Source organism: Bubalus bubalis, chromosome 1 (genome assembly GCF_019923935.1).
Source record: "Bubalus bubalis isolate 160015118507 breed Murrah chromosome 1, NDDB_SH_1, whole genome shotgun sequence".
Classification (NCBI taxonomy): Eukaryota; Metazoa; Chordata; class Mammalia; order Artiodactyla; family Bovidae; genus Bubalus; species Bubalus bubalis.
The window spans coordinates 105,839,676-105,856,528 of NC_059157.1; the positions used below are offsets into that span (position 1 = coordinate 105,839,676).

The 16,853-nt window shown below is 39.9% G+C and overlaps 1 protein-coding gene across 3 annotated transcripts in view; it reads right to left on the reverse strand.

Annotated features, from left to right (window-relative positions):
• Nucleotides 1-867: 867 nt before the first annotated feature.
• Nucleotides 868-16,853, reverse strand: part of LOC102392575 (limbic system associated membrane protein) — a 703,099-nt gene continuing 687,113 nt past the window's right edge. For 2 of the 3 annotated variants that reach the window (XM_044942049.2, XM_025284375.3), the window contains 2 exons: nt 14,556-14,588; nt 868-9,006 (listed from right to left, as the gene is read on the reverse strand). In XM_044942049.2, the coding sequence (XP_044797984.1) occupies nt 8,909-9,006; nt 14,556-14,588 (131 nt within the window). In that variant the 3' untranslated portion in view covers nt 868-8,908. The remainder of the gene's footprint in view (nt 9,007-14,555; nt 14,589-16,853) is intronic. The other variant, XM_025284385.3, reaches the window with a different exon arrangement.

A 16,853-nucleotide genomic window follows, 5' to 3' on the forward strand; every position in this document is an offset into this window, starting at 1 on the left:
GATTGGGGCGATGGGCCTGTAAACTGTCTCTTTGAACTGGAGGGGAACAGAGGTTTTGCTTCTGTGTGAGACCCCCTGCTGATTGTTGAAAGCAATCGTTAGTGCTCAGCTCCTTCGCCTCAGCCACCCACCCCAATTTGGGATCAGTTCTTTTTTTTTTTTTTTAACCCAATTTGGCAGCTCAGGGTCAAACCTCAGACCCTCCAGATCACTTCTGATGCACAATTAATCCGCCTCACCTGTTTGGATTGCTCATTTCTCATTTTCTGCCACCATCTCCTGTCTGTCCTGTGCAATGCTGCTGGGGTTCTATGGAGATTCTGAAGACATTTTATGAAGGTAATAATACCTCTCACCAAGAACAGAGAACAGCTTATTTCATAAGTTTAAAAAAAAAAGTGACTTTAGAAGAGAATTGATTTCCTCCTACTGCTATCAGGTTGGATCTTATTAAAACTAAACCTTAAAGGATGACCTTTATTATGGAGATTTTAAAGGAGTACACCCCCTAATGATTTTTCGTATCATGTCCAAAGGTCTCACTCAAATCTAAAACTCACAGAGTCTTAATGCTTTATCTGTAGCTTCTCAATGGTAATTTCTGCTTATTTCTTATTATCCCTTTAAGGGAGGAAAAGAAAAACTTTCAGAAACTCTCTTTGCTGAGATGAAGACAATTATTGTAAATACCACATTCCCTTCTGTGACAGAAAAGACACAGATAGAGGGCCTTCAAGGGATTCTTCAGTGTCTGGTCTACCCCTTCCTTTACATATTTTTCATTATCATTGGCTTCATTTCTATCTTATTCATGAAAAAATTCCAAGAAGCAGTGCAGTCAACCACAAGATCACTGACTCAGGTCAATGAAGACACATCTCCTTTTCACGTTTATTTCATTTTGTTTTAAGATCACAGAAGAGCAGAGCATTCATACGTGTAAAGTAACAGAAGAGAGAAACTGAATTCAAATACATTTAAAAAGAAAAGGAAAAAAGCTTTTTTAATTTTAATTTGTTTAAACACACATTTGCGCTTTTTATTTTCCTTCACAGAGCTAGTATCCAGGGAAAAAATCCCCCCAATAAACAAATATTAAAAAAACAAAACAAAACCTTGAACAACAAAAAACCCAAACAAAAAATGGCCATGAGTTTTTGTCATCAAGGAAAGTTTTGCTTATGTCTACAGGGATGAAAAAAGGAATATATTTATATATATATATTTATATGTATATAACACTGTTAATAAGGAGAATTCTAACCAAGAGCAGGATTTATACACCCTTCAGTAGAGCAGTGAGAAGGAAGGGGTGAACCAGTGCCGGGGAAGGAAGTTGGAGGTTTTCTCCCATGCCTTTCTCCTTCTGTAATTTCCACTTCACCCTTCTCTCACTCCCAGTAAATACTTAGGGAGCAGAACATGGTCATAATTCACCAGGATGAACCTTTAACATTCTCTAGTAAAGAACAAAGACTAAGTAAGGGAGTTTTTGCTTTTTGTAAAGGCTCCAAATAGCTTAGAATTACTGCTGCATGCCAGAAAGCGAGTGGTCCCAAGGGTTTTCTTCGTTTACAAGAAACAGATTTTCACTCTGTACCTGCCTTTACATAGAGAAGGCTTATGAAGAGAAGAACATAGCTGTAGGAGTTGGTCCAGGAGCATCACTCAAAGACGCCTCTGAAATCACCCTGGAAGTGGGGAGTTATCCATGGGCAGGTCACTTTCCCACTTAAAGAGAATTTCAGACCTACTCTAAGCACATTGCAAATTGTCATTTATATAAAGTGATACTAATGCTGGGAAGTTATGAATAATCCTTGCTTTTCAATGCACAGGAGACATATTATTTCTGTTCTCTTAGGCAATGCATGAAAAGCTACCATTGGACAGATGCTAAATTGAGCATCCAGGATAGTGTGGGTCTATACTTTGATGGGTCAAGACAAGTGCACCTGTGCTCAGGCTGTCCAGAACAAGGTGCATGATAGTAATTCCTCATCAACCACCTGAGAAACCATCCTATTTACCCTCTGCTTGGAGTATTTAACTTGTACATTTGATTTTGACCTTCACAACTCCTATTACATTCAGCTCTGTAACCTGCTAAAATGTGTTTATTTTTGTCTTGTTTTCAACTTGTTTCTTTAAAATTGTACTGACTTGTATTTTGTGAACGTGAGGTTTGTTTTCTCTCCATCCATTTACTTGACTACATAGCCTATAAGTCAAATTTAGAGAAACTTATGCCATGAGATGTTTCTTCCAAAACAAAATATATTATCTTGCTCATTTCTCCTAGAACAGACTTTTGAACCTACCTGGGATCACTTGCTTATGGCCACCTGCACAAGCAAAGAGGTTTCAAGGACAACCATTTACTATCACGAGGCACTTGGCCCAGGAGGAGAAGATTGATGTTTCCTTTCCCTTCACATGAACAACTTCCTCACTAGTTCTGTGACCAATACCTAGTCTGGCTATTTTCTCCCTATGAAAGATTATTAGAATATAGTCCAACAGTTAGATTTTATAACATTTCAATTAAAGAAACAACTCCAGCTCTCTCAACGCCATCGGTATAATTTGAATGCGTCCCTTCTCTATGTTACTAAGAAATTTTGATTAGGAGAGAATTATAGAACCAGTCCAGGGACCCTGTATTCTAGAAAGTTTTGGCTTTTGACATGGAGATGATGGAAGGATGGTTCCAAGAAGTGAAGATCAAACTAGATCAAAGAGATCAAACCAGAAACAACAAATAGCTGCTTAGAATGACAAGCTGGGCACAGTGCTACATGAAGATTCACTTCTTATTCAGAATCAGAGAGTTTGGAGATGGCAGAGGTTTTAGAGAAATCATTCGAATTTCTCACTTTCAGGATGAGAAAACCAAAACTCAGAAAGTTTAACTAATTTGCCAAAGGTCATATGACTTGCTTATAGGCCAGACCTGGGGCTAGAACTCATTTCTCCTGACTCCCAATCCACTTTCCACCTACTTTGCTTTATAAAGTTGTCATTTGTCTTGGGTAGAGGAGTATACTTTAAGCATAATATTAATTTGACCCAAATTCCTTTCGATAACAGTCTTTGCAAAAAATTCATGTGATCCCTGAAGAGATCTCTTTGATGACTCCTTATGTACCAGCTGTGCTGATCACAGAAGACATATATATGTCATTCTATTAAACACATCAGACACTTCAAAAAGACTTCAAGAGAACATGCTGAGAGAGATACTCCCAATGAAAATGATTCTGTCCTCATTTGCTATAGTCAGTATAGAAATATAGGTAATAGATCCACCAGATTAAGCAAGAGCAATTCTTTCCTAGAGTGATTTAGCAAGATATTTCTCAAAGACATAACATTTTTCAATATCCCTTAATTTCTTAGGATTGAGATGACGAAGAAACTATCCCAATGTTTCTGTTGAATGGAAAATAAAGACTGAGTAATACTGTGCTCATCAAGATATAGGTGACTTACTTTCCGTGGAGCTATTGAAATGAGACTTTAGGTTGTAAGTAAGAAGCAACAACAACAACAACACTTGACAGTTGATGTAACAGACACATGAGCCCTTCGGACTCAGTCGTCCCTGTCTCTTCATTTCCCTTGCTCTGGGGTCAGGTGGGACAGCTGTGGTAGGTGTTGGACGGAAGTCCTGACTTCCTAAGTCCTAAGAGGTCCTGAAGGAACATAGAGGTGACCTCTTGGGAACAGAGCAGGATGCGAGCCTATAACAGTTCTGTGGCTCTGCTTCCTTTTGCTGAGACAATCTTATGTTTGGGCCATTAGTCATCTTTCATCCCATTCTGACCTGTGACAGGCTTTGGTTTTTATTTATTTTTATTTGATTTTTTTTCCTTTCAGATTCATATGTTCAGCTGAACTTGGGCATTGCATGAAAAATGAAGTTTACATAGTTTATATTATGTACATAAACTACCGATTTACATTGATTTACACATGATTGGTGCCTAATTTATTAATCAGCACACAGAATGTAAATGCGCTGAAAGGAAATCAAGGTTTTAAAATAAATTTTCCATAATATCCATAAACATTTACGCTGGTGTAAATGTTAAACCAACACCTGACGTTAACACCAGCTAGCTTGTCAGCGGGTTAGTTGTGCACTGGTTGCTGTGATTGCTGGGTGAAGATAAAGTCTTTCTTGCCTATCACTTGGCCACATTTAACAACATAGCTGCGAACAAGAACGGTTTACTTCTCTTCCACTGTATGCACATAAATGTAAACTTCATTTTGCATTTAGTGAGACATTTACAGATATTATGCCAATTGCTATAGAAAATTTACTCCACTAGAGCAAATGCACTAGAGAAGAAATATTTTAAACATTTAAGAAAGAAGGAGACTTCCTAAATTGGATTTACATTTCTTAACTCAGGGTCTTCGCTGTTTCTGTGGTATATTTAATATTTGTCTTCAAAATATTAATTGTTTTGTAGGTCGGATAACAGCATTGCACTTATATATCTATAAAAATGATACTTATTAGAAATCAAGGCTAAATACAGGTTGAAAGTTTATGAAGTCGAAGAGCTAAAATAAGGTGATGGTTATTCCCATGGAACATGATCCATAAGCAAATTCCTTTCAAACAAATCATTACAGTGTGGAAAAATGGGGCTCCACGTCTTTCAAAATGAAGTATAGCTCTTTTTTAAAACCAAATTCAATACTTTTCTTCCTTTTAAGTTTAAATCATTATTCTAGATTTGGTTTATAATACATACAATATTGCAAATATAGCATCTGTAAAGATAAGGTTTAAAAAAAATACATACACATATATATATATTTCCACAAATAATTTAAGACCTTCAAAAAACAAAATGGGGAATTCTGGGATGCAAGCCAATAGACACATTCAAACCACAACCAACCTGGGGATGGAACCTATGATTCTGGAACAGTTAAGAAGCTAATAACTCAGTAGGTAACAACTGAGAAATATTTTCATGCTGAGGAGTTTAGTTTTTGTGTGCAAAGGAGGTAAGTCCATTTTTGGAGGAGAAACAGATTTTTGTTTCTGTCCTCCAATAACATGAAAATCACGAGTACTTTTACAAGGTCTCTATGGATAGCCCAAATTGTCTGAAGACGTAGTAAAAAAAAAAAATGCCCAGGGCAAAGGTGATGTCTGACTTGGAAGAGAAGGCAAAGGTCAGTGGGACAATTCTTCCCATTAGAAAAAGCAAAGACCTATCCCTAAGCCTTAGTTCTTTCAGGGCAGAGGGACGTTTTGTGCCCAAACTAGTAAGACTGTTCCTCCAATAGGGCAAAACCTTCTGATGAACAACTGCACAGAGGAAAGAATTTTGCAGTTGTAAAACCTAGGATAGTTTTCATTCTTCGGGAAGGACCCATCATCAAGGTCATTTCTGCTTTGGTTAACTGTAAGTCAGGTCTCAGGATTTTATTTTATGAAGAGTGGAGTTTCAGTTTGCATACAAAGGATATTAAATGTGTTAGCCATTCAGATTAATTGATGTATTTCACTCCTCTCAGTATATTGTTTCCAGCCAGTTGATTCTTTTCATTGCAGGATTTCATGCTTTGATTACCAACGGACAAAAGTCTTGAAGAAAGTTATCACATTGTGATGAACTAAATTCCAAGAAGTCCCATGTTTAAACTTATTATGTCCATGTCAGTAATCTGGCTTCTACCTTTTACCTGACCCTTTTCCAAACTATGTTCTCTTCCATTTTTCACATTGCTCAAAAACATCCTCAAACCTATGAAATTTCTGGGGTCAATGATTGCTCTGAAACGGGAGACAGGACAAAATTCCCAGATCCTACCAGAGATATATGCAAACACCACAATATTCAATACATGTTTAATTACGTTTAATATACGGACCATTTTAATAAAACTCAGGGAACAAATGGCGCTGACAAGGCAAAGACATTCCTTTCAATGAGAATCTCCTTCTATAAAGCCAAGACCTTGTCCTTAGGATAGGGTAGAGGCAATAAGAAATCGAGGTGTGTGATGAAAAATCCATGACATGCCATGGGGATCTGTTCCTGAAATTGATACTAAACTGAATTAACTCCTGTTACTTTTCTTTTCTTATGTATCTTTAAATTAGCATGCACTCCACTAAAGCTTCCACTTAAGGATGTGGTTGACTCTTCAATATAGGAAATATTGATCGTCAAGGATGATAAGATTTTATTCCTGTACTAAGAAGACTAAATTGTTAGAGAAATCCCTGATTGTCAATAAATTGATGCTGCCTAGGAACAAGGCTCACCTTCTCTATGTTTAAGTAGCTACCATCTTGGATAAGAATTTTGGTCCTATGCCAGGATCTGCCACAAATACTTTTACGCACTCCCAAGTCCAGTTTGTCCTTCTGTTTCATGTCTAAACTGCAGAATCATAAAAGAAGTCTGGTGATAAGCTTTTAAAATAATAGAATCCCCTAGAAGAGATTAAAAGTACCACTCATCAGGAGATCATTACCTTTAAAGACTCATTGCAAAGAGTCTTCAATTAATAAAATCTATCAAGATAAATTTCAGATTTATTATTTTCCTTCCTTCCTCTTCACTCTCCTTCTATACTCCTTCCCTTTCTTCCTTTTTCTCTTCCTCACTCCCTTTCTTTCTAGTTCTTCCTCCCTTCCTTCTTTCTTCCCTTTCTTCCTTCCTTTTCTGATTTGCAGTTATGAAGCTTCCTGTTTCACATCATATAACAGCCATTTTCCAGGTTCTAAGACTTGGTGAGGTACCATATTTGGCTCTGCTGCAATACATTCCACTGTGACCTCAATAACAATCCTATGTCTTCTCACTAATGAGCCATTTCCAATGCCTATTAGTCTAAGTAAAAGCAACGGTTGGTTTCCTGACAAAGATATCTACACACCGGGAGCTCTCTCTGTACGGCTTTTCCTAAGAAAATCCTTCTGGTGTGGTAGTGATGTCAAGATTTGTGGTATGTATATAGCTTTTGCCTAAATGATTACAAGTTTCTCAGCTGTTCTGGTTGAGAGCTAACTCATATTTCAGGGTTAACAATAAGATGTCTCTTGTATATGTAAACTTAAATATCATATCTCCCACTGTATCTTTTTCAGGAGACAAGAAGCCAAGTAAGTCGGAAAGATGGAATACAGCGCTGTTCCTGGTGGCCTGGTGCAGGATAAGGACGGAGTGCTATCAACAGCAGTGCTGTGAACACCATCCATGGATGAGAAAGGAGATGATGCGGGCAATCAAATCAAGTATTAGCCTAGAACACCAGGACAGAGCTGCAAAGGAGCACAAGGAGTAGATTTCTCCTTTGTTATGGACAATGCTTTGTATTGGGGCTCTCACAGTATTTCTGCCACATGAGTAGGGACCTGGGTATCTGTAGTTCTCTTGCCTTGCTCATGGCTCACTGTATTTTATCTGAAATATGGAAAAATCTCTGCTCAGGCAAATCCATGGGAGCAAATGCAGTGTTAACTGAAGATTGGAGAGGGGGCAAAACAGGGCTGCTAAGGATCTCCGCGTGGCTCAGCATCCTTTCACTAGGACTTAACCCTTGGAGACCTTCCCACTTTGGGGGATTTGTTCCATACCTGCTACTGCTGCGGCAGAGCAGGACCAAGTCTGCAAAAAGCTGGGAAGCACATGAATCCTTCGGACTCACTCGTGAAACAAGAGTGAAATCAGAAACTTCTGTCCTAGGTCACCTTATCCGCATCACTGATTCTTTCTACTGTTTGCTCACCCCATCAATAGTAGGCACTTTCATTGACAGTGATAATCTGAGTGACTCTGGACTGGGTTCTGATGACTGGACTGGGAGGAAGATGAGGATCTGCCCGTAGGTGGGGCACAGCTTGGTCTGAAATACACGCTGAGGTCCAGTGACAGCCATGGATGGGGGAGCGGCTCTGCTCCTTGCCTCCTTCCCCTCCCACGGCCCCCAGCACCTCGTCACAGCCGCATCTCAAGATTACAATGAGGGACAGTATCTACAGCACAATGAGTCTATGTACACGTGGACCATTCCCTCGGCATGCTTTAGAGAGAGGCGCACACGCCCACACACGTACACCCACGTTGTGTGAGAGAAAGAGAGAGAGAGAGAGAGAGAAAGAGAGAAAGAGAGACAGCACGCGCGCACAGTGGAGAGAATTAAAATGGCACTTTCTAGCATCTGCGGCATGACGAGTGCTGGGAGGTGGGGGTTAAGGGGTGGGAGTGAAGGGAAGCGGCCGGGGTGAGGATAAAGAGCAGATATCCGGCACGGATGCGGGGCAGATCGAACACGGAGATGGTCTTAAAAGTTGGAGGGAGAGTGGAAGCAGGAAAACCAGATAAAAGGTCAGGTAGGACTCCAGCATGGATTCCATTGATAGTCTGAATGGCTATGCGTCAGCTCAAATTAAAAAACAGAATAAAATGATGTTGGTAGTATAAACACCAAGGCAAGACCGTATTTTTTTCTTTCCCCGCAGATGAAAAAGGATGAAGGAAGGATAAAGAGTGTGTGTGTGTGTGTGTGTGTGTGTGCGTGTGGTGGGGGGTTAACACCCATCTGGTACTTCTTCACTTGTCATTTTTTTATAACATCAAATCTCCTTAATTGATGGAGTCTTTACACAGTCTACATTTGCTTAGATATACACATTTCTTGGTAGAACTTTTCCCACCTGGAATTATACTTCAATTTTTATTGATGGACTTTCAAATTGTTTTAAATGTTGTATTTTCTTCTTCATTTTCTTATTTCCCCCTTCATTTATAAACACACAAAGTTGTGAAAGAAACAGTCTCCCCCCATTTCACTCTCTCTCGCTCTGTATCCCGTGTGACGCATTTTTGTGTGTGTGTTTTTTTTTAATTATTTTTAAACTTTTATTCTATTAACATTTGCTGAGAAGGCAGAGCAGAGATGCTGCCAGCAGCCACAGTGGTACGGCCAGACTGATAGATCCATTTATTCCTCTCACCGACCCAGGTCCTGCAGTGCAAAAGAGAGAAAAGTAAGTCATTATTAATACATCCGGTCCACTCTGTGTCACAACTGACAGCTTCTTGTTTCAAAGGTAAGACTGGACCATGTACCAGCATCTCAAAGTCTGGGCACTTATATACAGTCTAAGAAGGACTCACCATCTTTTCTAAATCCTTCTGGTTGATCTATAAGTATCTTAGGGATATCTTGTATGATGCTGGATCAGTCTCCTCTCCACCCAGATTTATCCTGCACTCTCTGGTCTGCACAGCAGTGGGATGTCAGCACTCATTAAGATTCCAAGCATTGCTGAGGGTCCTTCAGCAGCCAGACACGGGCTCCTCCAGCTGATTCACCACAGTATCTCCATCAGTAAAATGTGGAACCAGTGGGCGATGCTCTCTTCTCAAGGGGGCGGGGGAGGGGTGGTGGTGGCGGCAGCGGCTATTTATTTGTTAGTGGGGAGAGGAATTGTTTTAAAGTAACGTTTTTGGCTGGGTGGCACCTTAGCTGCAAGGCAGAAAATAAGTCAACTCATGGTGGGATTTTAAGCAGCAGCAGGGGGTCATCTGGTCCAAACCCTTCATTTGATACTAAAAACTAATGATGACAAAAAAAAAACAAACAAATCTAGCCAGGCAGGTCCAAACTGGAGCAGAGCTGAGACTTGCACTTGCCCAGAATTCATCCTGGAGGGGTTATCTGTGGGTTTCCCACTGCCATCCTGAGTTTTCCCAGTGTAGAAGAATTTGGGGGATGTGGGTGTGCAAATGGAGAAGAGAGTGGGGGAGGGATTTGTGTATTTACACAGAAAGAATTGAGGCAGTGAGTGTAGGTCTAAGCTTGCCTCCTATGCTTTGCCTGTTGCATTTCCTCCTTTTGTATAGTTCTGTTCATTTAGATTCATTACAAGAGGAAAACAGTTTTTCACAACAGAGACTTTTGGATTTAAGACTGTATGCTTAGACATGACATTCAAAAGGAAAAAATGGTGTCACTGTAACTATGGGTCAGTTGAAAGTTTTGAGGGCACTTAAGGAGATCAGTATGTATGAATGAGTGTGTATGTGAGTGTGGGTGTTTGTACTTGTGCAAGTGCAACGGAAGCATCCTCTGGCATGTGAACATTTCCAAAATTGTCTACAAACATACCAGGTCAGATATAAAATAACTGGGAAAATGTTGAATATAAGAATATTCTCCCATCTATGTTTCACATATCAATAAAAATACTATTATAGGAACAACAGCAATCAAAGACAACCAAGAAACAACTACATAGCACTTACGACACGTCCTGTTAAAAATGCTTCACAAATATAAGCACACAACCATGTTACAAGGCAGGTCCTCTAGTGAACCCTGCTTTCCAGTGAGATAAGGGAGCCACAGAGAGGGTAAGTTCACCACATGAGTTTACACAGTAAGCAGAGAGCTGGGCTTTCCCCCAGTGACTGACTCTAGAGTCTGTGCCTGTCACTGCTGCACAGTGAGGTTATGTGGTGAAGGGGTGCCCCGAGTCTCCTGTCAAACATTTGGCAAATGAAATCTGGGTTTGTTTAAAACAGTAGCCCAGAACCAACAAAGCAACAGGAAGGTATCCATTATCTTTGAAAAAAATGATTTTCAATAGATCTTTTTTTTTAAACTGAAATGTCTTATTGAGAATATTAAAAATGCTACTTAATATATAATATATATATAAAGTTTGAATAGCATAGTTACAGTATAAAATGAGTGTTTGAGTGTTATTATGTGTTGAGCTATGGAAACACAGAATAAACGATTTAAATATCCAGTCAATTCTTTAAGTTTTCTGAATGACTGTAGGATTATATTAATAAGACACTTTAGCTACCTTCAGGTTCATGCCTTACATGAGGAATTAAGGATCAAAAAGATTATGCATTCTGCATAAAGCGCCTGATTAGTAATGGTGACCAGGCACTAGAATCTAGATATTAAGTCAATGTTTTTCCTAATTCACACCCCCCCACACACACATCATTCTTTTTGGCCTTTGGGGACCTTTAAGCTCCCTTAACGGCCCCTCCCCAGGGCCCCCAGCCTGATGGCAATGCAGTCCCCTATCATTTTCATTTCTCTCTGGGCTTTAGATGTCATGAGTTCTGTGGCACGTTTGTCTGGATTAGTGTGTCAGTGATGCTTCCCAAACAGAGAAAGACTACACACAAATTGAGGCCAGACAGGGTTAAGCAAGGATGATTTTTGTTTTGCCCCAGGGATCCTTTGAAAACAGGTTTTCAGACTCAATTCTGCCTATTTCCTTAATCTCATTTTTAGTGCTGAGACAGGTTGGATTATCTTTCAGACATCTTGGAGTTGAGTGGTACCTGGGGGAACCTAAAAAGTCTAGTCTTAAACCATTTTATTTGAAGGATAGTAAATATGTGAAAAAACAAAAATGCCATCACTGAAAAATATGATATATGCATATATGAACCTAGATACACATGTTCACATATAACATTCTTGCTAATGTGTGTACACATACATATACAGATACCAAGAGAAGTATATTTGTTATATGCATACTCATATACACATATGATAGACACATGTTAAAGTTATTTTAACACACAAAGTTGACAATTAGCTATTACTCTTACATGCTATTCTATGTTATACATGGGGAATCTTAGTATGACTCTTAATAATCTTTAATTTTATCTCTAATAGAATTGTTACTACATAACTGAAATATATTTTGTGGCTCTCTGAAAGATATTTTCCTCTCTATCAATTATTATTTATTAAGTGCATTAAGTGCTCTCATATAGCTATTTGATGTGCTTATATGACTTGCTCTTTTCATAATTGATTTTGAGAGTAAATAAATAGGCTTGAAAAAACAAGGGTAAACTGGTGATAGTTGGGGAATCAACACAAGTGTGTATACAATTACAGATACATGTATATACGACTGCATAGGAGACTACTTCAGTTAATGGCTATTTCAGGGAAGAATCATCAGCAAAATCATTAATTATGTTTTAGTTCATAGTTATGAAATTTCTGCTTATTTGTGGAAATGCAAATGATAAATCTTATTTCCCACACCAGATGGCCACACTCAGCAAGTGCTTTTATACACTGACAGATATAATGAAAGCAAGAGTCTGCAAACATAAATTAGTCTTAAGAATAGATGGGCAAATAGAACCACAATTCAAAAATTGCTACATGTTTTTCACATAACAGAAAAAAATCATATTTTGGTATTTAGCCACATCCTATATATATGTATGTATGTGTATGTGTGTTTATCTAGTAAACATTTAATAAGAGGTAGCAACAGAGGATTAGATGGTTGTATGGCATCACCAACTCAATGGACATGAGTTTGAGCAAAGTTTGGGAGACAGTGAAGGACAGGGAAGCCTGGCTTGCTGCATTCCAAAGAGTCAGACGTGACTTAGCGACTGAACAACAATAACAACAAGATTGTTGTTATTGTTATTAACTCTGGAAGTCTGTGTTACCGGATGGCATGAAATACCTCTGGATCAAAGACACTGTTTTGCGAACTGGGTCAAGGCTTTTAATGTTTGACATGAAAAGTGCAAAATTTAGCTGCAGCGGGAGTGGGAATCTTGAGTCAACACACCAGGTCAAGGTGTTCAACTCCAAAGGTAGTTGAGACTCTGTATCAAGGTGAAGGCCGGACGGCGCTTTGCCAGGACAATGCTTATCCAAGGGAATTGGTGATTAAGGGCAAGACTGATAGAACATAGTTCAGCCATACAAGAAAAGAAGGGCCAGGTGAATTTAAGCTCAAACTCTTCTTAGAATTATTAAGGACTGACAAAATGACTAAAATAAAAACATAAACAATATGCAAAACAATTGTTAAACAAAGGAGAAAAATAATCTACTAAATGTCTCTTAGATATTATCTAGATGCTCAGGCTGAGGCCCCCTCAGTGGCCTGGAGCCACATTTAAAAGGGAAAAAGACTGACTTTGGTGCCACCTGCTGATCATTTTCTGCCAGTACAGCTTCCTCTGCGTGAAAGAATCCACTGGGAAGGAGAGCCTGTAATTTCCAGGCTGGAGCAAATTATAAGAGGGGGTATACTGATGTTTTCTTTGAGCAGTGTGTCTTGAAAATAAATTTGGGTTCCATCTCCATAATGCTTTATGCATTATCTCCCTTTTCTATAAAGACGGTCTTGGGTAAGTCTGAAGTATTCTCACAATGAAGTTGGAATTATCACACTTTTTCCATCAAAACAACATCAAATATTTTGACTTGCAAAATCTTGAAACTTTAGGCCATTACTTTCCTTTGAGTGACACTATGAATTTTTCTCATTGATCTTTGAAATTAAAAAAAAAAAATCGCATGCTCTATTTTCCCCTCCACTCCAAAGCTCTGTGGTATCATTGTGTTCTAACAACACCAGTTACTTAAGATTCAAATGTAATGGACAATTGTGGCATGCAGAGAGAAGAAGGTATGAAGAGGACAGCAGTTTATACTTCTTGTCCCAAATAATCTTGATCCTATATACATATTTCTGGTCACGTCTTCCCTGCTGCATTCTGTGAGGGCTTGTTAGCACTGGTCATAAACTAGATGCTGGCCCTTTCCTGGGTGTAACCAACAAAGCTGGTCCACAGTCTCTGAGGCTCACTGCCTGGTTGGGTCTAAGGACCATAAGAATAGGTTTTCACTCTTGAGAGTGATCTTGGTAGCCTCAGCCCCTTTGACACTCAGACTAGAAGATGTCTTCATAGGAGACACTTATCAATCCAAGTGGGTGGCCATGAAAATTTATGCAGGGTGGTGCCTGCCACATAGATTTTTCCATGACTCTGGTATGGGAACAGACACTGTTAGGGATTTCTGTTGGTCTTGCAAAGATAACACATCAGAATTGGTAATTGTTTGAATCTTAGGGTCCATGTCATGAAGTGTTGACCTGACTATATTGTCTTTGTAGGGGAAAGTGTGTGAATCACGTGCCACGTGGCTGACAGAGCTACATGAGACAGTTTGACAGCACAAAAAGGCAGTTACCAGATGTCCCTGCAGCCTGGGTATAGGGTGGCAGGGCCAGGATATGGGAGAAGGTTCTGGCAGGAGGGAATAGGGAATGCTCAAGTTCTTCATTTTTGGAGACCCTACTCTATCTCCTTGAGCAATATATCTGCTTCAACAGCCAACGAGGGGTGATGAAGTGGACTCTCTGTCTCAACTGAGAGCCCTGACACTGGGAAGTGGACATTTCCAGAAGTGCAGCTCTGCAGGAATTAACCAAGGGAACTTAAGGACAATGGGAAAGGGAATAACTTGCTCAGTTCCAGAGATTAAAAAATGAATAACTCAAAAGCAATAGAGGGGTCATTGTTGGATCAGAGGCTTTTTGTAAATGAGAAAGTTCACAGTTTGGGAAAAATAGTGGCACATGTGTTATGGAAATTATTATCACAAATTATCAATAGGGAATAATCACGTGTAGAAGGCTCCAATGTATTGCTGCGGACTCTCAGTTTTAACATACAGAAGGGAATCAGAAATAAGAACCATACCTTTTTGCTTGAAGTGCACGGTGGTGCCAATTTCTAAAAAGGAAACATTTAGCAAAACAAAAACAGGTAAAAAATTCTGAATCAATTGAGAGTAAGCACAAAGGTCGTCTGGTACTCTCCACTGCAAGGAGAACGAGAGGAAAGGTGAAAGAGCACGCTCAGAGGAACACATGATGGTAGAGACTGAAAGAAAGGTACATGGAAAGAGAATGCTTTGTTGGAACAAATGTGTGGTTGGAGGTGGCAAAAGCAATTTGCAGCTTCAGGTACTTGATGTAACATGTGATGAGTGCAGACCAGTACGAGATCTCTGAGGATGGCAGATGAAAGGACTCTTGACTGCAATGTAGCCAAGGAGAGGTTGTGTCTGCCTCCCCACCCCCCACCCCATTCTACCCTTTTGCGTCTGCTTTGCTCTACTCACACCCGTTACCTTTCCTCCTTTTCCTTTCTACCATTTTTTCCTAATACACTAAATCCCTTCCCACATTACAACCTTTGCCCTCGCACCTGCTTGGAATGTCCCTCCCTAGACCTCTGCCTGGCCAGCTCAGTCACTTCATTCAGATTTCTGCTGAAATGTCAGGAAGGGTTCCCCCCATCATCTTCTCAAAACCACTATCCTCTGTGACTTCCTGTTATTTTACCCTGGTTTGCTAATATTAATAGTCCTGATCCCTACTTTTCACCATGTTACACATTTACTTACTTGCTTGTTCAGTTTCTCTCCTCCATGAAGGCAGCCACAGTGCATATCTTGTCACTCATTGTACCCTGGTGCCTAGATCAGAGCCCAGCATGTAGCAGGTATACAATAAATACTTGTTGAATCTACTAATAACTCTTAGTGTTGGGAGAGCTTCTATAGGTAAAATGCTTGGATTCCCTCTTAAGTATCTTGATCAATTAAAGCACAGCGCTCCTCGATATTTAGAAGTAAATATCAAAAATTTCCATAGGATACTTTGACTCTCAGGACCAACTGGATCACTGATCAGATATAGGAGTCCAAACCATGGAAGCTGGACATAGGTTTTCTTCTCTGTGAGGATCAGGACACAGCCCTGCATTCCTGAGTGGCATGCTTTCACTAAGGGCATAAAGTGACCTGGACTCTGAAGAGAAAAAGAAGCTTCAGATTTGGAACCCAGTCACCTCACCATCCTGCTTTAAACTGGCTTATGCTTTCTCATGACTTCCAGAATAAAGACCAAAATATTTAGCATGCCATCCATGGCTCTGCCCTTTCACCTTTCCAGCCTCATCTCATGCGGAGATGTTTATTATCCCTGTGTCCCAGCCCACAAATCTTCCTGATGGTCCATGGTACCCCGTTTTTCTTTGTCGTGGGGCTATGGCCTGATGATATCTCTACTAGGAATCCCACTCATCCGTCAAAATTTAGTTACATATTCCACAGAGAAATCTTCCTTAGTCTCCTTGGTAAAATGAAGTCCCTCTATTATAAGCTCTGTTCTCCTTCACAACACTCATCTCAGTTTTAATTTCAAATGTATTTGTCTGGTGTTTTGATGAATGCTTATTTCACTAGTGGGCTATGAGTTCCATGGAAGCAGGAACTGTGTCTGTTACTGCTCCCTTGTTGGCACAGCAAATGAATGACGGCACTCTGAGTACACAACGGACCAAAACAGCACGGGCCAAATCACTGAAATATGAGAAGAATAAAGATATGCCAGGCATCCTTCTAACAGAGGAGCTGACACTGTTAAAACAACAGAGAGTCTGAGTAGCTAAAATCTTTATCCTCTGATTTAGCACAAAGGGGTCCGAGCTTCAGAATCAGGTCTGCAAAGTTTTGGAGGTTCAGTGCAATCTAGGAATCCTCTCCCTCACAGATTTTCCTTTTGCATTTATGATTTGAGGAGATCACAAGGAGAAGTCTCAAACAGCCTGATGTTTTCTAGCATACTCATGATGGCTATAAGAAGGGCACCACTGTCCTAGCATCCAAAGTCTTGAAAATGTTTGGCTACTATTCAGCATTTGCTGGGCTGTTCATAGAGCAAACTGTGTCCACAAGTGAGGACAGATGTGGGGTGAGGCAGCTGGGGGTGTGTGAAGGTTCTTTTATACCATGATTGCTGGTACACTTCTGAAGACACTCAAAGCCATCAGCATCTGCCCTTCTGTCCTTGACGAGCTAGTCCATTATTTGCAGAAGGATGGAGGTCCATTCAGAAGATTGGAGCACGATTTCTGCTCCTCTTCTAGCAGAAGCCAGTTACTGAGGTCACTGTCATCTTAGAAGTGAAGTCAGATTCTATTAAGACTTAA